Raw genomic sequence first — 20,925 nt, forward strand, 5'->3', positions numbered from 1 at the left:
CCTGCAACTGTAACAAAACTGGGTCAGCGTTTACAACGCCCGCAAAGCATTAAGGGATTTAGTAGCGATCCTTTCCTCACCCAGCACATCTAACCAGTAATCTGAATTATAGTTAAGCTTGACTTACATCAGCTGCACTGCAGTCTGTATTCACCCGTCCCTTCAAGCAGTGAGTTTAAGATTACCTTTCATTCACCATCTCCTCCTCCAAGCATCACCACATTCCAAGCCCTTCGAGACTCACCCAGCCTTCAGGAGATGTCCTTTTGTGGGGGGGTTAGGGGCAATGGGGGGGTTAGGGGCAATGAGGGTGGCAGTGGAGAGAGGATGGCAAATTTTCCCTTGGGCAACTGCTGCTTTAGATGCAACCCAATGTGTGTATTTTATTTGGCTGGCTAATGTTAAGTAATGTTAAATAAGCAGAAAAATATTTTATAAAGGAAATATGTATGGACACAGCTGGGTCAAATCAATGATAAAGAATTCTGAAAGGAAACAAGTACATAATGTTGACTGCATGGTCTGAATATTTCCTGGAGAACAAAGTTGTTTAGTATGTAATTCTGTCACTTAAAAAAAATACAGCAAAGTTGTGCATCCTGTAAAATTTGGACAAGGTGCTTGGCAAACAATATAAAAAAATTCAGCCATGGCTTCCTATAAGCTTTGGAATACAAAGCCCTATTACTTGTAAAGAAATAGCCAGGCTGGAAAAAACCACCATAAATATTTTCTCTTACATTTCCGTTCTCTTAAAAAGAAAAAAATCAGACTGCCTGACATTTCTGCCTATATTAAAAAGAACCAGGAATGGCTTCAAAACAATTTTAAATTGTAAGTAAAACACTTCTGTATGATAAATTTTATATTTGACTTCCTTTAGCAATGTTTTCTTTTGAAATGTTTTAAGGTATGTGTGTGTGTGTGTGTGTGTGTGTGTGTGTGTGTGTGTGTGTGTGTTGTATAAGGTATATGTAATATGCTGTATTATATGTACATTCTGTAGTTGATTCTGTACATCATATTCTGTAGATAATATTTTAGTTTCCTATTAAGTATGTTGCTTTGAATGCATACTTTATATTTCTTCAGCTGTAAAAAGCTTTGAGATTTTTTCTTAAAAATATAAATTGTATAGAAATTACCGGTAAATGAATATATTATTATATAATAATAATTTAGTAGTGAGGTCCTAATGAGTTAATAGGAAAATGTTCCTATGATCCTCTGAATTGTGCCCCCCATAATACATTTTTCTTCTTAGTTATATTTTTCGAGATTGATTACAATAAAACTGCACTTAAAACGATTTAGGATTTCAAAATGATTGTTTCTCTTTGTTATTTTACTTGGTGTAAGATCCAAAGAACCAAAGACAAAATAAAGTTAATAAGAGCTATCTGAAACAGTCCTGGGCACTGTACAAAACATGCTGAAATTTGGCACTATCCCTTTGACATTTGAATGAGCACACATACACATCGGAGGGCAGGTACATCTTTTAATGCCTTAGCTTTGGGTTTTGCAAAAATGAGCACAGGGTTTTTTTATGTTGTAGTAATACATCTTTTATATGTACAATGCTGCAACTGTATCGGTAATAAATGACATTAATGATACTTTTTATAACTCAACATGGTGTATTTATAAAATGAATTTATCAAAATACACTTTGCACTAGATAATAAATAAAGTCCAGCCAAACCAACCCACTCAAAGTTAAAATTAACTTTGGTTGGTTCAAATGTGGTATACAGTTCATGAGTTCTATGCTTACTCCTTTACCCTGCTCTTCCCCCCCCCAGTGATGCTCATATTTTGGGCTAAGGAAACACTTGTTTTTCCAGCTGAAATTTCTCATTCCACATCATCTTCAGCCAAGCACTGTGCACTTACAATTCTCTGAAAAAGAAAATATTTGAATCATCTTAGAGTAATAAGACTCTCTCTCGTCAGGTGAATTACAGAATGAGTTGCAACCTGCAAAATTAAATTTATATTCTCCCTCTTCTGTGAAAATCAACATTAGTAAGAAAACAGCAGGTAAACAGCAAGTGCAGCAAGGATCTAATAAGCTTCCTAATCAAAATACAGCATTTATAAAAATGAAATTGTGCAATATTTGGCCAAGTGAACATCAACCAAACTTGATGCACCTGGGATCCAGTTATTAAACTTGCATCTATTGCTGCTGTTAATATTTTACTCCGCTTGCTTTAGTTAGTTTGAAATTAACTAAATGAAACAAATACCAAGAAATCTTGGTTATGCAGGTCTCTTATGTTAAGCCAGAATGAAAACACTGAAAAAGCCCTTTAGCAGTTTTCCAAATTCTGATTGCAGCTGCAAGCTCTTAAGAACCCCAGGTCTGATTTGTTTTTGTTTGTTTTTAATTCAAGTTTTAGATCTGTCAGAAATGTCTGACGAGCAACAGGCTGTGGGTGAAATCCAGAGGTGTCCATTTGCCAGTGGAAGCAACATCCAGCCATGGGAGTCCACTTCCTGTCCTCTGCAACCGAGGGCTGCCTAAAATATGCTCAAGAATGAATGTTGGGGGACCCTCCAGAGTAGGTTGGGGGCATGGGGAAGAAAGGGGAAGCCTGCTTGCATGGCATCTAATGTTACCCAGTGGTTTCCAACACAGGAACTCATGTGCAAATAAGGGTTTTTACTGCTCCTCACGGTGCCGCAACCACTTTTGGAGGTCCTCTCTTTCAGGAATACCTTGTTCAATTCATACTTCCAGATATGCTCACCTGAACAATATGGTTTGAACTAACCGCCTGAACAGATGGGGCTGTCAAAATGGTATAGGGAAAGTTCTATAGTGAGGAATCCATCACTGCCCTTTATACCACCCGTTGTCAGCACTAGTATCAGGTGGCACTGACAATTAAAGCAAGACTATACCACAGAACAGGGGTAACAAACACGGTGGCCTCCAGGAAGTGGGACTAAAACTGTCATCAGCCCCAACTAGAGTAGCAAATGGTCAGATATGATGGGGCATGAAGTTAAGGGCAAGCTCTGAACCCCAGTCATTTAGGATTTGGGAGCTGGGTGGACAGCTGCATCATGAACCAACTGAAGATTACAGACAATCCTCAAAAGCAGCCTTTCACAGAACACATTATCAGAGGACATCTTGGGAGCTAGGAATATATAAAACTGCTAGATCATCTTTTCCCTTTAATTCTGAGTTATATGTGAGTCTGTTCAGACACAGTAAACCCTTCTTATTAAAGGGAAGCAAATAATTGCTCTTGCACATTGGAAATCTGCTTTAATCCTTTCAACAGGGTTGCATCAAATTGTGTTGTTCCACTCACAGAAGGCTCACTGATTCAATGAAAGCTTCTGTGAATGGAAAGCAGGAGGTAACTAATTCCCCTGCCCCCCTCTGCAACCCCCTTCCACACTGCCCAGGAGATGGCCTGAAGGCAAAATGAGGCCGATAACTTGCTGAAGCTAAGCAGGTCTGGGTCTGGTCAGTGGCTGGATAGGAGACTGCCTGGGAACCACATGTGTGCCATCTTGGATTCCATAATGGAAGAAAGGCAGGATAGAAAATAAATTTTCCCCTCCTTCCATTCACAGAGGCATCAAAAGAGGCATCCAGAAACACACTTCTGGATATAACCCAGAGTAGCTGCATATAGTAGGAATGAATATTATGGGGTTTGAGAGCTCCAGTTGTTCTGACAAGCAGTCCTTGGTCTCAAGGACAGCAAGCGAGCAGGCAGTAGGCACAATTGCCAGAAACGCTGCTTGCGTGAGCTGCTTGAGAAGTCAGAATCGCGCCATAATATGAGAAAGGCAAAAACACCACCAGGTGCCTGCTTCTGTTCCCACTGGACTGATCCCCAGGGCCTTTTAACACCATTGCCTTGTGGGATGCTAGTTCCTGCTCAAGTGAAGCTGTTTTGTCTCAAGTGCCCATTGTATCTTCTGTGCTGCTTTGAGGACTAGAGTTAAAAATGGGATATATTTGCACTAAATGAAACAAAACAGAGCCACCACTTGCTCAATTCCAGTCAGAATACCTCCCTGATTTTAAAGCCAAGTCTACCAATGTGATGAATTAGGCAATTATCTCAATATCAGCAAAACCAACAAAAACTATTTGTAAAGTTGCAATCCTGAGCACATTTTCTTGGGAGCAGCAATGCTGTTAAAAATCAATGGGAACAAACATGCACAGGAGCAGGCAAACAATGTTGATTGCGGCTACTCCTATTTCAAAGTACAAAAAGGAGTGCAAAAAAACAGCTTTCCATACCTGACTAATTGTGGGGAGTTTAGTGAGAAGCATCTGGAACACTGGTGGCGGAAGCGTCTGCTGCAGAACTTGTAGTAACTGCTGTGGTTGTCCACACACAGCAATGGCATTTGTCAAGTGATCAACACCCTTTTCATATTCTCCTGTAAAATATGAAGCATGTTAAATTGGCTTAAAATTGCATGCCATAAACTTCACCTTCAAAGTAGATTTGGAAGCATCAATGGAACAAATGGACTATTTAGAACAAATGAACTAAATAGAGTATAGTGAAGCGGAGCACACCAGCTTGCACCCTGAACCTTCTCACATTAAATGGCAAGGTCAGTAGAGGGATTCTTTGTCTTTTCGCCTAGAGATACTTAGAATCCCACCATGATTCTACCCTGGCCTTCAGGAGGATTCTAGCTAAACACACTTAGAAAGACACCCTTTCGGAATTCTGGCATCAGCCCATAAAGGTCCTGGCAGGCATGGGGCTGTTAGGAGTGGAGTTGACATAAGCAGCCCCTCCATGCTTTAGTTCCCCATGTAACCTCTGAAAAGCTGAAGAGGGCTTATTTTTCATCTCAAAGCAAAACTGATTAAACAATCAGTTTATTATTTGTTACCAGAAAAATAGAGAATCATTAGCTGTGCACTTTCATTTGTCACTCATCTTCAGTTAATAAAAAATCTTAACTGTATATCCAAGGGAATTTAAGTCAATTTACCAACACCTTATTCCCAGATGCCATTTTTAATAGAAAATAAAATAGAAATAATTCCTAACTACCCTTCAGACAATATTTGGCTTAGTATCCCAGAACTGAGAGGGACTTCTGGTCAAGGTACTTATTACGACTAGAATAATTTTTTCAAGTAAATGGAGGACAGTAAACCTCAATTTGCCGACTGATAACAAAATACTTCTGGGATTGCCACATACTTCTGGGATTGCCACATATGTATCCCGAAGGATGCATAACCGGAGGTGAACATAAGTAGAGGTTCCACTGTATTAGATTTATATGACATTTAAGATGTGCTATCTTGTTAAATAATGGCTGTATCCGGATTATGAGATCTAGGCTTATTAAGCTGAAATATAAACAAATCTCACTGCCTTGCACATAGCCACTTCACATGCATACAAACCAGGAAGCCCTCAGTTAACTATTGTTCCCCATTATCTCCCATTTCAAAATTTAACATTATTTGAACTGTAAGATCTTTTACTCCCCCATTCCCCGACATTTGTAAAAAATTCAACAACCTTGTGCTAGTAGTTCCTCGCCCAGCTGTATCTCTTCAAGGAAGAACTTTTGAACAGCTTCAGCATCTTTTAGATCAGGCAACTGTAACAATGACATTTATGCAATCAGCCATTTATAAGTCACAACAACCCGTTCCTCACATATGCTTTTAAATACAGTACTTAAGAGCATTCTAGTAGGGTTTTTTTAAGTTAGGTTTTTAAGCATTGGCAAGATGCTTGAACTGTTGAGATCACCTCCATATCAGCATTTGTTACAGAACAGAGCCACACTCTGTGAAACCTCTTTCCATGGAAATAATTAATTTAGACATATATCCATGGAAGGGGGACTATGGAAAGTGCTGTCCCCAGCCCTTCAACACTCCCCCCTCAAAAAAGCAGTTTTCTGAGGGTCAGTAATTCTCCTGATTTACCTATGATTTGGGGAGCAAGGGCAACTGCCAGAAAACACGAAATACACTTTTGGTGAGTGGTGTAGGAAATTATCTGGATTCAAATTAACTAACATAGATAAAAAAAGCTGTTAGTACAGACAGCAACCATTTTACGTGTCCAATTATTGCACAATCACGCACATGCTTGTCACTGCTAACCTGGAAGTGGCCCCAAAATGGGGTGGAATGGGGGAGGCTTATGTGTGCTTTGTTGATGCGTATGGGGGTCAGGAACAGAACCCTTGTGCAAAATGGTCACTGCCTGTACGATCATTTCAAGCCAAAATCCAATTTGAAATGAATTCTGTACACCATGTATAATGTACCACAACTAAAACTGAACTCAAGACAACAAGGTATCAATACCTTTGAAAGTCCTGCTCTTTCTTTGGCGAGTTTCTGCTTCTTCCGTCCTATGAATTAAACACACCACACATTTTCAGGTTCTATATTTGGGTAATCTACTGAAAAAAGGATATATTGATCTTTGAATCACAATACTATTTGCACTCCAAACTGACGTGGGGGGAAGAACAACACTTGGACATTTTGAAATATCATATAAAAATAAAACATAATATAGCTAGGGGTCCATATTTGGATAAGCAACCATCTACAAAGGCCTGTATATAGAGAATTATTTATAAGAACTTATGCAAATTTACATCTTATACTCCCTGGAAACACACTTCCTAGGATAAAACTATTTCCCCCTGAGCTCACTGCAGGCTCTATACAGCAGGAGGACCACTGCTACCAGGAGTGGAGGTAACATTTTAATAACTGTAAGAAGCCCTACCACCTAGTGGCATAATTAAATACAATGTTGCCTTGAAGCACACTTCTGGGGTGGGGGAGCTATTCTGCCTCAATTTGTCACATGCCCTATAAAAATAGCGACAGAATGGCAGGAATACTGAACAGCTACAGAGAAACAGTTAACATATCACATGTCCTAACATCACTTGACTGCCCCATCACCTAGAGACAAGTTAACGGCTTCCTATTGCATTATCATGCAAACCGTACTTGAAGAAAATGTTATCAAGAAGTGAAGACAAAGCACAAAATATTTACATTGTTTGTATGAATCCCTGAAAAAATTCAGCACAGAGAAGCTACCAGCTCAATTCTGAGAACATGTTTCACAATTTGGCACTTAAAACAGTTTCTGTGAGCGTGTGTTTTAAGGAAGAATGATCACGTTAAAGAATGTGAGTTTTCTTATTGAAGAGGTGAAATAATGCAGAAGTATGAGAGAACTTTCTGCATTTTGGATAACTCTACATTTTTCTCTTGCATCCATTCTTATCCTGGAAGTTATAACAGCAACAGTACCAGGAGGGTTTGAGAATGCATAGCAGTATAGTAAGTACCTAAGAAGTCAGGTTAACTTTACAAAATTCGTTCTCCCACTCCCTGTGAGTCCATTTCCTCCATCTGGGCTCCTTGGAGGCTTCATCACCTTTCAGGGGGTACTTGTGTAATAGGGGACTTTGAACTCTCTAGGATTCTAAATCACATGGGAAGTCTACATGAATAGAAAAGGCTGCATATGTTCACTTTGCAACACCTGAAAGGTGACAAACCCAATCACAGCGTGAGAGGGATGAACATGGGACAAAATAACCTAGGTGGTCTTTAGTCATTTTTCCACGCAGGAGGAAAAATCTCAACAGCTTGATTAAGATACTTAAGTTTTTGGAAACCTGTGCAAAACAAAGTATCAAAAATGCAACAAGCTTCTGCACTCCCAGGGACCCTTCTCAAAACACGTGGCAGGAAACTCGATATACATCACCGCAGAATGCTACAGCCCATCCCAAATTCCAAGAGGATTCATGCAGCAGGGAGCACGTGTTTGCTGCACGCACACACACATTAGGTTTCTGAGTGCATCCAGTAAAAAACACACACACTAGGTGGGTCCTAACAGCGTGTGAAGCGATCCTCATCCAAACAACCTGCAGCTTGTGACCTTTGAAATGAAGGCCAGCCTGGCGATGCAAGGGAGCAAGGGGAAGAAGGTCGACCAGGCCACAGGCCACTACAGAAGCATGCCTACAGAAGAAGAGGGAGGCCTGGTTTTGCTTTGTCCTCGGGGCCCCGCAAAATCCCCGCGCCCGCTCATGGCGAGCAAGGACCCTCCTCCATCGCGCCGCGGAAGGAACCGCAGCCTCGGAGGCAGCGGGGCTTCCCCGGAGGGCCACCCTGACAGGCCCGACCGGCAATCGAGCGGGGGGCAGGGAGGGAGCCAGGTCGGAGGAGCGACCCAGGGCCGGCTCCGCGCGGGGTGGGGAAGCGGCTGCACGAGGCGGCGGGCGGCCGAGAGCGACTCACGTTCCCGCAGCCGGTTCTTGAAGTTGGGGTCGCTCCTCCTCTTGCGGTCGAAGTAGATGCAGTAGCCGATGAAGAGAGCCCCGCAGAGGCCCGCGGCGATGGCGCTGCTCTTTCCCCCCATCATCCTGCCTGCCGAGCCCGCCTCGTACTTCCCAGCCACCTTGGAGCCAGCAGAAGAGCAAGACCCCGCCCACCGCGGCTCCTCTCGCTCACATACACACACGCTACCTTCGGCGGGCGGAATGCGTCATCAGCCAGCGACCGCCAGCCGAGCGCATGGGCAGGAAAGCGAGCCGTTTCCCAGCGGCACTGCGCACGCGCGCATCGCTTTCCGCTGGAGCGTGGCGCATGCGTGGTGGGTTCGCGCGGGACTCTTCCTCTCCCCCCCCGCCGCCCCCTTAAACTATGTGGAAGGAGTCACGTCTGTTTTAGAGTCCCCGGGAGTCCGTTTACTCTAAGCGCGTCCCAGGCTAACCTCTGTGTAAGGGTGTCGCGGGCTCTTACGTTGCAGGCATAAAACTGCTAGGATACAGTACTAGCAAATCTTGTGGGATCAGCACTGTTGCAGTTTCCATGCAATATGTTTGATGGTTGGTACAGTACAGAGAATTCCCCAGTAGTTTCCTGTGCTAGATTAGAAGTCTAGCAGGTCGCCTTCAAAGAAACAGATGGCCTAATCAAAGTTTACTTACATTAGACAAATGCCTCTTAACTTTTGTTAATCGACACTCATTTCCCCTATAACCTGTCACTGAACTGACCAAAATCACAAATAAATTGTTTACATATCTCAGCCAGCTCTGGTGGCAACCTGGGAGTCAGTTTGGGTACATATACCAAGTCTATCAAAAAAGTCTGTTCTGTTACACAACCCACAAAAATCCATGATTAGCATGGCCAGATTTCTCCTGACTGGATGCTACATGGACCTTTTTGGGATACCTGCTGCAAAGATAATGATATAAATTTAAAAAACCTGCTCCTTTTCCCTTGCAGGGTACCCAAGAGCCCATATAAAGTCCTTTTGTAGGTTCTCTATAGGTAGGAGAAAATAACACAGCGCAACCAGAGAATATTGAGAAGCAAAGCAGCTAGTAAGTCTGATCTTTATTAACTGTTGCAACAGGATGCTTCCCCCCCCCCCACAGGAGAGAGGAGGAGGACCCTGAGCCATACGCGCAAGCCCTTATATAGACATTTTTAATTTGCCACCCTGGAGTCCAAGACCACCCCCAGATACATCAGAAATCTGAGTACATTGTTTATCTCCTGTCTGGCAAGTTACCTGATTTCATTATCGGGGTTTTGGCCACTCTTTTGTTATTAAAACTACTTAATTCCTGAATCTAGGTCACAGGCTCACACACTGTTCTTATCTTGAATGTGCCCTTAAGACAGGATTTGTGAGGCAAGAGGTTTCCCACTTTGACCTTGCAGAGAAATATGAGGTCAATTTGTTCAGGACCTTTTTTGTGCGGGTTTCAGACGTGGTTTATATATATAGTTATGAACATTTATATATATATATATATGACCTTATAACAACAACAATACAACAGGTACAGTTGCAAGTTTCAAATACAGGAATGAAGTAATATGCATTCTCTTTAAATGTATTTTCATCAATTGGTTCAAATACGGGAAATCTTTTTTAAAAAAATCTCCAGAAGCAGGAACATTTAAACTTGGACATGGAGATGCAATTTGATAATGTGGTGATTTTCAGCTTAAAAGTATTGTTATGAGTTTTGGGGGGTGGAAGTAGGCTAGATGCAGAGACCGTTATAATTCTTGGATCCAGCAAGGGCTAAAATCTAAGGAAGGATTCAAATTCCTGGAATAGCCAGGCTAGCTTCCTGGTTTGATAATGGCCCTCTAAATACAGTGGTGCCCCGCAAGACGAATGCCTCGCAAGACGAAAAACCCGCTAGACGAAAGGGTTTTCCGTTTTTCGAGGCGCTTCGCAAGACAAATTTCCCTATGGGCTTGCTTCGCAAGACGAAAACGTCTTGCAAGTCTTGCGAGTTTTTTTCCTCCCCCCCCCCTTTTTCTAAGCCGCTAAGAGCCGCTAAACCGCTAATAACGCTAATCCACTAATAGGGATGCTTCGCAAGACGAAAAAACCGCAAGACGAAGAGACTCGCGGAACGAATTATTTTCGTCTTGCGAGGCACCACTGTAAGTGGCTCAGCACCAGAGGACAAATAGGTGGGTCCTCTTCCTCCTGCAGGGGTGGGAGGCATCAAATGTTGCCAAACGCCACCCAAAAAGGCCTCGAGGACAGCAGATTACCTTGAGCTAGAAGCTGGAAGACTCTCTTGGGGTGTTAATGCTGTGAACCCCTCCATTGTATGCTCGTGGTATATATGTGTAAACAGACCATATATCATGAATACACCTTAGTCTCCACTGTAAATCTTTCCAATGGAAACACGAAACCTAGGTAAGCACCTGGAACCCCTGAAATCTTACACTGCTCGGAGATTGGGGTGGTGTGCAACAGTATACTGCTGAAGGTTTGGAAACAAACTTAATGTAACAGTAGAAAGGACAATCACTAGTAAAAACAGGTTTGTAAATGATCAAATGCTTGTGGTTAGCAAATCTTCTTTAAGTAAACTTTACTGGAGTAGACTGTCTCTTTCCCTTTTAGACCCCAAATCACTACTTAGTGAGTGGAGACGGGCTAGTAGAATTGTTATGTGTTGAACTTTCTTAGTGTGACTTCTCTTGTTAATATTATGAATTAATCCAGCTTAATTTCTAAACTCAAACTCTGGCGACAGAATATGCAGAACTGCCAAATGACTATGAAATAAAATTTATTTAAAAATACAATTCAAAACTTGCAGCATAACTATTTCAAATGGATTTTCTCGGTTTCTTCTTCATTATGTGTTTTGACTTGGTTTTTTTGCTCTTTGTCATTGGGGTTGCTTTTTCACCAGCAAAAGAGTTACTCGATAATCCTTTTGCATTTTTCAGTGAAGTAGACTTTGAATACTTCAGTCCAACAGGGCTCTTTACATTCTTGACTAAACTCTTCTGTGGAGCCTTTTCTTTTTGAACACAGTGTTGCACTCGTAGCTTTCTTCCTTTCAGTTCAGAGTTGTTTAGCTTCAGTGCAAGGTGTACAGAATCTGTAGTCTTTGAGGAAAATAAAGGGCAACATCTAAAATTAGGCGTTCATCTTACATCTTAGTAACTAATATTTATTTTCCTTTCAGAAAAATTCACAAAAATAAAAAACCACTTTACAACATAACCAATAAACAATAAAACAAAAATATTTAAAGCAGCTAAATTAAAAGGGGGGGATTGGGTGTTTTTTAAAAAAAAATCATGTCAGCACATCCACTTTAAAACTAGGCAAATACAGGTCTACCCCAAATGCACAGTAAACAGAAGCAACATAGCCACTGGAAAGCTATCCAACTGCCTACAATTTTCTTCTTTCGGATTAAACTATTATTTGGAGCATGAAATGGATGCAAATTTTCCTGCTTACAAACACATCAACTGTGAGCAAGTCTGTGCTGCAAACAAGGTTTCCTACTTCAACTTTCTTCCTTTAATCCTCCCCCCCCCCATGAACATGTCACTGAAAAATTAAATATAGATGGCCCGGCACATCAGCTTGGGAGTGTGTTGAAAAATTCTGACTCTGTGAAGGTGTTAGAAGTAACACAGATTAAAGACACCATCTGCTAGCAGCAGAATTTGAACGTTGTTGTCTCCGTCTGCAATCTTAACCCCACTTACTTGGAAGTAAGACCATTGAATTCAGTAGGACTTGCTTCTGAATAAGACATGATGAGGACTGAGCTTTTAGTTCTTATGAGAACAATTCTATTTGCTTGATTACAAATTTAGTTATAGATATTTCAGAGCGGAGAGGTGATACTCGGCAAAACTCGGGAATCATGCTGTGTGAGACTGCTTGTTTTGAACTTTTCAATTCTGTAGAAGTTACTGCATGATAACTGGTGCCTTCCCTACGCCAGGGATTGGGAACCTGTGGGGCTTTGGACTCCAACTCTCAAAATCTCCAGTCAGCACAGTCAGTTGTCACAGATGACAGCTCCCCAACGCTGCACCATTCAGTTGTAGAGGTGTCTAGCTATGATGTCACCCTCAGTGGAGTTGGCAGTAATTTCTATCAACTCTTTAGAAGGTGCATCATTGTAACTGCCATAACAGTTTTAATGTTACATTGTTGCTAACAGCTGAGCATATGAAACCAGCTACCCTTCAATCACAGCAAGTGTTAAGTGTTAATACAATGTTAAGTTTCTGTCATCACAGATACTGAATAGCTATTGACGTACCTCAAACAGAACGTAACCAAAACCTTTGCCAATGCCTGTGCTCCGATCTCTCACAATTCGTACACTGATTACATTTCCACATTCAGAGAAATGGTCTCTTACTGTCTCATCATCAATTTCTGTAAGCAAACATTTTTTAAAAAAAGTATGCTGGTGTTAAAACATAAATTTTAGGTATGTGCCAAAAATTCAAAATATTTTCATTTAAAATTTAAATGTAGGACTTTTTACTACCAGCAACAACTACTTTAATGTGACCTGTTACAGTATATATATTTCTGTTAAGCTGTAACAATAAATCATGTGCATCATCTTACTGTTTGTGGCAAAACAAATTATTATTGATATATCTGAAAGCAGCTTTTAAAAATGAGTATACATTTATATTAAAAGCTTTCTAGATGCAGTCTAAATCTTTTATAGTCTGCAAAAGCTACAAAAAGAATGTATTTCATAAGGATCTCTGAAACTGTCATTTTTCTGCAAGAGAATTCCACATAGATTTGAAAAGAAGAGTGTAAATTTTCACCTAACACTTACCATAAGGGAGATTTCCCACAAAAATAGATCTCTTGTTATCGTGCTGTAAAACAAGTGAACAAGAAGAATTGAATCAACAGTCTAAGGAAGCAGCTAGGGGCGGGGAGTTTCTTCCTACAGCAATTGAATTACTTACACATGCAGATTTTGAAGCAAGGTCAACTCTTATGTGGAATCCACTGGTAAATTCTGTTCCATTACTATTAAAGCCACAACAGGAAACAATAATCAGAAAAAAACAGCTACCTTCCTAGTCTGCACAGTGTGTTACTTCAGAAAAGGTATTTACAATTTAGGATATGTCTTTTGTTAAGATTTATTTAATTAAATGCATGTCATAATACTTTATAAAAATCCAGCATCAAGTATTCTTTTTTAAAAATACCATTTTAAGGCGTTATTGGCTGCACATTCCTCCTTGAAAACGACATAAGCATTAATGTACTTCATATTAGGATGCACCATTCGCCTAAAGGGAAAAAAATGAAGTTTACTATACATTTAATTACAATTTACATATGTACGTTTGCAAGCTGAATGGATGGCTTTAGAACAGGGGTGGGGAAACTGTGGTCCTACAGTTGTTCTTGAACAACAACTCCCATCCTCCTTTGAATTTGAGTCCAACAACATTTGGAGAGCCAAAGGTTCTCTACCCCTGCTTTAGAATGTATTGCACAATCCTCAGCATGTTTGCTAAGACACAAATTCCACTTAATTCAATGGCACTTAGCAAGCATTTTAAGGAACTGCCTAGTTGTATACGGAATTGGGTAGAAAAATAGTTTCTACCTTTTCCAAGTAGGAAGTTGGATGTGGCTTTATTATGCCACACAAGTACTACTCACTGCTCTACCATTTATACCAATCAACACAATGAATGGCAGAATAACATCAGTTCCCAATTTGTTCCAGAGCAGTAGAAAGAAACCCTGGTCTTTAGCAAACCTACTGAATGTATTTATTTTGAAAATAATAACAATTAACAAAAATTAACTGCTAAAAAAAAAAAAAAAAGTGAAAATGTGTAGAGTTTCCCCACTCTAAAAATTAAACACATTTTATAAAAAATATATATATATATATTAAAAAATTATAACTTACTTTATGGCTGCCATTTTTTTGGATACAGTAGCCTCAGCTGGAATCTGGAAAGGGAAGGGGGGAAAGTAGTGCATTAGTTGGTAGGTGTTGTTCCGTTATCATATCACATTATGAACTCAACACCACACTAGATCCTTCCCTAATCTCTTGCTGGAGGAAAGACATGGGTTTCTGAGGTCATGTTGATGCACTTCCTGCTAGCTACAAAGCCCAACGCTATTTGGAAGAGTGTAGATACAGAACTTGGGAGGATGTGTGCTAACTAGAAATTATTCCTTGGCTAAGCCAAGCCATAACTGGTTTACACTGGGTAAGATGCTTTTCTGCTCCTGTCCTGCCATATCCCCCCTCACCTCCTTTGCTTCTCCAGCTTTACTTCTTCCAGTTCCAAATGGCAGGACCATCGCAGCTGCCTGTTGTGGCCCTTTAATACTGGAACAAGCAGTAGGTAGGTAACAAGGAAAAAATAGCATCTTTTCCACTGTGACAAATTGCCAGCCACAAAACTAACCCTTTTGCTACGGAAGCTGTATGAGAACCAAGTGGCAATAGCTCATGGATAAAGTGGAAGGAGCCACTACTTTCCCCACATACAGCACAATTTTGCTCTTGCCCAGAGACTCTCTCCCCATGACGATACATGCAGCTAATATTATAAAAATCAACAACCAAAACATACCAAAGAGCGGAAACGAACTGATTCAATTTGCCCATATTCTTTGAAAAACGTCTTCAGCATCTAGATTGAAACAAGCATATGGTATAATTTGTCAGAGCAAATGTGAGCAAAAATAATAAGCAGCAAATATTTCATTCATACAGCGTTCATACACTGGCTCATGGTATTAAGGACAAGAAGTACAACATCTTCTAAAAAAATTAATGGGGGTAGTAAAACACAGAACTGGGAAATCTGGTTTATCTGTAACTGAATTATATAATCTTCAGTTAGGTCAAAGAAGCACAGAAAAATATATGGTGCTAAAACTTCTATAAGGATAAAAAATGGGGGCATGGAGATACCATATGTGACAACAAACTCCTGAACACTTGCTATACTGGGGACCATAACTCCTCTGCCCACAAACTTACCTGTGCCTTACAACTAACAGGTAAATTGCCCACAAAAATTGTTCTTTTATTCTTTAGCATTTCCTCAGCCGGGTTAACTTGTGTTTTCTTTTGTTTTAGTCCAGCATCTTCATCTGAAAGCTTTTGGGAAACCAATTTAGAACGTCTATTTTTCAGTTTTTGTTTAATTTGTATTTCTTTTTTCTCCTCCTCTTCATCTGCTTCATCCAAAGCACATTCCCTTGATAAACCATGAAAAGGTACAACAACTTTGTTAGCAGGTGTTTTTTTAATAGTCACAAAAAATCTATATTTTAACTCTACTTAACCACTGTCTGGGGAAGCGGCGGGTGGGGTCGGGGGAACAGACAACATTGCTAGAGAGACTGACAACAACTATATTGAAAACATGCAATTACTGTCACTCAAGCAACAAGCAGTCAACAAACCTTAGTGGGGCCAAGCATGACATAAATGAAAGCTACAGTCTTACACGCTTATAAGGGAGTAAATCAAGTCAGACCACGGGGGAGTGAGGACACGTGGTTGCCTTTAATAGATTATTCTGAACTTAATCAGTTTTAAAGTGTTTCACTTACCTGCTTGCTACTCTTTCCTCTGCAAGAGAGATATCCTTCTTTTTAGCTTTTAGTTTTTTTTTTAAAGGCTCTCCTTTACTAGATGAACTCTTAACTTCTGTGGCAGTTTCTTCTTCCGTAAGCTTCCGTTTCTTACATTCCTTTTAGAAAAGGGATTTTAAAGAATTAGTTAGAATGTGGTCATACAAGGGGTTGGGGAAATACAAGGTCACCGGACAGCAATAAGATAATATACTTTGTACTTTGGGGACAACTTAAGTTTTAAGATGCCCCCATCCCACTCCTTTATTCATGTAATTTTTATGTGAAAAAATACCTTAAGCAACATGTGATTTCAGATACAGTGGTACCTTGGTTCTGGAACTTAATCTGTTCCGGGAGTCGGCTCAACTCCCAAAACCATTCGAAAACCAAGGTGAAGCTTTCAATTGGCTGCAGGAGCTTCCTGCACTCAATCGGAAGCCGCGTCGGATGTTCGGCTTCCAAAAAACGTTCGCAAACCGGAACACTCACTTCCAGGTTTGTGGCGTTCAGGAGCCAAGCTGTTCAAGACCAAGGTACCACTGTATAAAATAATCTTGAGGATCTCACACTTTTTAGATGGTTTTTGTAATAGTTTGCAATTTTAGAATGGGAGATAATTGCTCAGGGCACTCAAGCATAATAGCTTGTTTTGTTATGTTGAAAGGTATTTTTAAACAGCAATTTTTAAAAGGTACTGATGATTAGAATTAAACTGAATCAGGTGTAAAGGGCTTATTGACTCTCTTTTAAAGGTTTTTTACTTCACACAAGGGCCATTTCATAACTTGCACCTGTATAATCAGAGTCAATACTACATGGGCTAGTCCCATACTACAGAAGCCCCACAAGAAGCAGGTGAGTTGGGTTTATAATGCAGTTTCTACAAACAAAAACTGTGCAGCATTGGACCAGCCTTAGTGAAAACAGTTCTCATGCAACACCGGTGAAGTATTAATCAGGCCTCTACCAAAACTGAAAAACACATTTATTTATTTTTAAAAGAGAATCCTATGTTGTTTTGATCGGTAATCACACAACCAACAAGACTGTATTGGGTGGGTGGGGGATTTTCATCAGGTAATTTTTTTGGGGGGGATGAACATCTGGATAAAATTCTGCTTTCAGAAGCCCAATGTAACTTAGAGGCTCTGTCTATAATACTTGTTGGTGGCAAAGCACTCTGTTGATTCTTCTCTGTCAAAAAGAAGATGAAGCATTACCAATGACAGCTGACAAATATATTTCAAGAGCACCTTTAAGTTTCATAAGCTTTCAATGAAGGAACAATCATTAAAATATTTTATGGCACCCAAGACCTAGCCTGATGGCACAGCTGCTGTTTTTGAGAATCTAAAATATATCAGCTGCTTGTTCCTCCACCCGCAACACCAAAAAGGATGTATCAACAGTTTCAAACAAGAACATAGTGTGAAAAATAAGGGTGCTACGACCATCCTTATGTTAACAAAATGATCTGTCATCTTCAGTGTCTGTAACATGAATGCAAACAACAATCTCACAGCCTGGTTAAGGAGTTGAAATACGGAACTGTTAACCGTTAACATCTACAGTTTGCAGTCTTATTTAAGGGACGTCAAGCATTCCAAATGCTGGCATACTTCAGTACTGGGAACTGAACTCACATTTTGGGAATTACATAGGTAAAGAAATGTGCTTACTCTTGGCACAGCAACATACACTGGCTGTATTTCAGCCTCAGGAGCACTGAAGAGCTGGACCAGGGAACCTGGGACACGTGCGGTGGGTTTATTTTGAAACAGACTGTTGGCCACTTGACCCACAACATAATCTTCCTTTGATAGAGTGGCAGCATCTTTCTCACATGCTTTGCTATTAAAGAGATAAAGTTGGTCATCAGATCCCATTTAGTACTGTCCTATAAAGCATAAACTACAGGTAAAACAAACCAATAACCATGCAAAAAAACCCAAGCAGATTGTGCATGTCATTACTTTTGAAGAATTAGTACAATATGAGTGGTTCATTTGCTGTAAGTATACAGATGGAGAAGTCTCTGCACATACATCTGCTTCCTGAGCCAATGGGCCATGGACTTCTGGAAAAATAAACACATGGCACTTCACAAGCAACAGCCTGCAGTTTTTCCTACTTTTGCTTAGATGTTTCTACCTTGCCTTTCAATCTTACAAGATAATTTCCGCAGCAGTTTTCCAATTAAAGGAAAATATAATGCAAAAATCATTGACTGCCAGGAGATAAGCACTATGTAGGAGGAGAAAAAGAAACAGGAGACAGCTCTGATTCTTGTATGATTACTTTTACATTGCCAGAAATCAATTTCAGGTATGCATTTGAGAGAAGGAGCAATTATACTGTCTTTCCAAAAATACTGCAAGTGGTTTGTCTCAAAATTATTTTTAAAACAAAACTTTATTAAGTTATTTTGCTGTGTGATGTGACAAATATTAAATTTAAGGGGTACCAGTCTTGGTATATTAGGAAAGATTCATGCACCACTGCAGGTGCAGGCAGGTCCTGCAGATGTCTGTGGGAAGGGGGGTATTGTTTTGCTGCTTTGTTTTACTTAGTTACTTGCTTTTATTATTTATTTTATTCTCTGAACTGCCCTGAGATCTTATGATGAAGGGTGGTATATAAATCTAATAAATGAAATAAATAAATGTTAGAAAAATATTTGCCAAGAGTGAAAGGCTACAGAAGTGCATAAATCTTCCCTTGTGTACCAAGTCTGGTACCCCTTGAACTTAAAGCTTTGTCACATCACATAACAAAATAACTTTTTACAGTTTTGTTATTTAAAAAATAGCAAGTCAAACCACTTGCAATATATCTGCCATACATACTCAGATTAATGTGTAGCCTTAGCATTTTACTTCCTCTAGCTTAAAGTGCTAAAAGCCTCCTAAACTACACAGTAACCTGAGTAAGTATGGCAAATTCCTTCATTTAACTATATTTAGGTAATTTATAGAAATCAGAAAAATCAAAACAAGACAGAAATGAAGTACAGTAAGTGCACAACTTATGCACATTTAACTTGTGCGCATTTAGTTTTACACACGTCAAAAAGATTTCTAAAAAATAAAAAACGTGGTGGGGATCCAGGGAAAATTATTTTGGCAATCGCACCTTTCACTGAACCCAATGGGTTTATGATTATACACGATTTTAGCTTTAGGCACAATCCCCAGGAATGTAACCCCCTCATAAGCTGCAGGCTTGCTGTAACACAATTCCACAATTTAAATCCCCTGCCACACACAATTAGAAGCTTGCGCAGAAGTCTCGCAGGCGGGGTCTGGAGGGTCGGCAGGCAAACGCAGCGGCAGGAGGGGATCAGAAGGGACCGCGACGGCGGGCGCCCAGGACTCCTCTAGCACCCGAGGGGGGGGGTGGGAGCCGCGGGGCGGAGGGGAGAGAGGGCATAGCGCGGGCCGCGTTCCTCACCCGGTAACGGGGCGGAGCTTGGCCGCCTTGGACTGCTTCATCTTCATCTTCGCCTTCGACACGCTCCCACTATCGCCGCCGCTCGAGCCGCTTCCGCCCCCGCAGCGCCGCGTGAAGCTCAGAGGAACACTCGGACGTAAACTTCCGGTTCTTTTACGCCATTTTACTTCAGCCTCCCCATAACGTGGTGCCCTCCAGCTGTTCTAGACTTCCGTCAGCCCCAGCCAGTTTTGGGGGGGGGGGATAGGAGATGCAGTTCAAAACCTCAGGAGGAAATAATAATAATAATAATAATAATAATAATAATAATAATAATAATAATAATAATAATAATAATAATAATAATAATAATAATAATAATAATAATTTATTATTTATACCCCGCCCATCTGGCTGGGCCTCCCCAGCCACTCTGGGCGGCTTCCATAAAAACCAAAAATACAGTAAAATATCACACGTTAAAAACTTCCCTAAACAGGGCTGCCTTAAGATGTCTTCTGAATGTCATGTAGTTGTTTATCGCTTTGACACATCATTTAAGTGTGTGTGTGTGTGTGTGTGTGTGTGTGTGTTGTAAGAACATAAGGAAACAGTACTATGTTGCCGAATTAAAGCAAAACAGGCCCGGCGCCCTGTTGGTCTCACTCTGGGAAGCCGGCAAGCAGAGCAGGAGCACAACAGCGCTCTCCCCCGCTTGTGACTCCCAAGCATAGCTGTCAACTTTTCCCTTTTTTAAGGGAAATTCCCTTATTCCGAATAGGATACCTAGCAAGAAAAGGGAAAAGTTGACAGCTGTGCTCCCAAGCAACGAACAATGGGTTCGGCCGATGTCGCTGAACTGCAAGTCCCATCACTCCTGGTCATTGGCCATGTGCACTGGGGGCTGATGGGAGTTGCAGTTCAACAGGATCTGGAGGGCCAAAGGTTTCCCCACAATTGGAACAGCCTGGGACTAGCTTTCGAGTAAACTTGCATTGGATTGAACTGTGAAAAGCACGGCGAGTCTGTACGGGAACCAATGGGGCACGAGCATGTAACTTTGGGTGTTGGATTTGGGCCGGGAAGGTGTAATTTCAGGAGGTTGGGCTTTGCTGCAACTGAGGCGTGTTTGGAGGAGGGAGCTTTGACGGGAAATCCGAACCAGGCTCTAACCTGTACTATTTTTAATGTTTGATAATAATTTTAATGTTAATATTTTTAATGTTTGATCTTTTATCGTGTTTTTAATGATCTGTTGGGAGAGGTGGGGTATAAATAATAAATTATTATTATAATACTAAGATTGGACTGCCTTGCAGGGCTATTGTAAGCCACTTTTCCCCAGCCACGGTTTCGTCAGTCCTAAAGTGCAAGATGGGTGCAATGAAGAACTGCATTGGTTCTGACACTAGCAGGACAATTTAATACAGTATACGAATTAGAAGGAGCTGCCACCTTTGTCACTACTTGCCGCTGTTTCTGTGTAGAGGCAGTGTTATCCAGTCACAAAATCCCAATG

The 20,925-nt window shown here is 40.7% G+C and overlaps 2 protein-coding genes across 2 annotated transcripts; both read right to left on the reverse strand.

The window, feature by feature from the left end:
* Window positions 1–1,483: 1,483 nt before the first annotated feature.
* On the reverse strand, window positions 1,484–8,553 carry TOMM20 (translocase of outer mitochondrial membrane 20). The gene is made up of 5 exons (XM_081856306.1): window positions 8,312–8,553; window positions 6,338–6,384; window positions 5,535–5,616; window positions 4,280–4,422; window positions 1,484–1,902 (listed from the first exon to the last, which is right to left on the reverse strand). Exons 1-5 carry the CDS (start codon window positions 8,433–8,435, stop codon window positions 1,858–1,860), a joined length of 441 nt encoding a protein of 146 aa, XP_081712432.1. The 5' UTR covers window positions 8,436–8,553; the 3' UTR covers window positions 1,484–1,857.
* A 2,563-nt stretch (window positions 8,554–11,116) lies between these two features.
* RBM34 (RNA binding motif protein 34) lies at window positions 11,117–19,591 on the reverse strand. Its single transcript, XM_081856383.1, has 11 exons — window positions 19,428–19,591; window positions 17,657–17,828; window positions 15,954–16,093; window positions 15,376–15,595; window positions 14,963–15,022; window positions 14,284–14,327; window positions 13,565–13,648; window positions 13,316–13,379; window positions 13,180–13,222; window positions 12,640–12,758; window positions 11,117–11,458 (listed from the first exon to the last, which is right to left on the reverse strand). Exons 1-11 carry the CDS (start codon window positions 19,472–19,474, stop codon window positions 11,174–11,176), a joined length of 1,278 nt encoding a protein of 425 aa, XP_081712509.1. The 5' UTR covers window positions 19,475–19,591; the 3' UTR covers window positions 11,117–11,173.
* Between the last annotated feature and the right edge of the window lie 1,334 nt (window positions 19,592–20,925).

This window comes from Podarcis erhardii, assembly GCF_964252035.2.
Source record: "Podarcis erhardii genome assembly, chromosome: 3".
Lineage (NCBI taxonomy): Eukaryota > Metazoa > Chordata > Lepidosauria > Squamata > Lacertidae > Podarcis > Podarcis erhardii.

Excerpts from the sequence above, each read along its gene's own strand:
- TOMM20 (XM_081856306.1), bottom strand. The coding sequence starts at position 8,435 with ATGATGGGGGGAAAGAGCAGCGCCATCGCCGCGGGCCTCTGCGGGGCT. Across the intron at positions 6,385-8,311 it reads CAAGAACCGGCTGCGGGAAC|GACGGAAGAAGCAGAAACTC; the intron begins GTGAGTCGCTCT and ends TTTAATTCATAG. Across the intron at positions 1,903-4,279 it reads AACTCCCCACAATTAGTCAG|AGAATTGTAAGTGCACAGTG; the intron begins GTATGGAAAGCT and ends TTTCTTTTTCAG.
- RBM34 (XM_081856383.1), bottom strand. The coding sequence starts at position 19,474 with ATGAAGATGAAGCAGTCCAAGGCGGCCAAGCTCCGCCCCGTTACCGG. Across the intron at positions 17,829-19,427 it reads AAGCTCCGCCCCGTTACCGG|CAAAGCATGTGAGAAAGATG; the intron begins GTGAGGAACGCG and ends TCTCTTTAATAG. Across the intron at positions 15,596-15,953 it reads GAGGAAAGAGTAGCAAGCAG|GGAATGTGCTTTGGATGAAG; the intron begins GTAAGTGAAACA and ends TGGTTTATCAAG.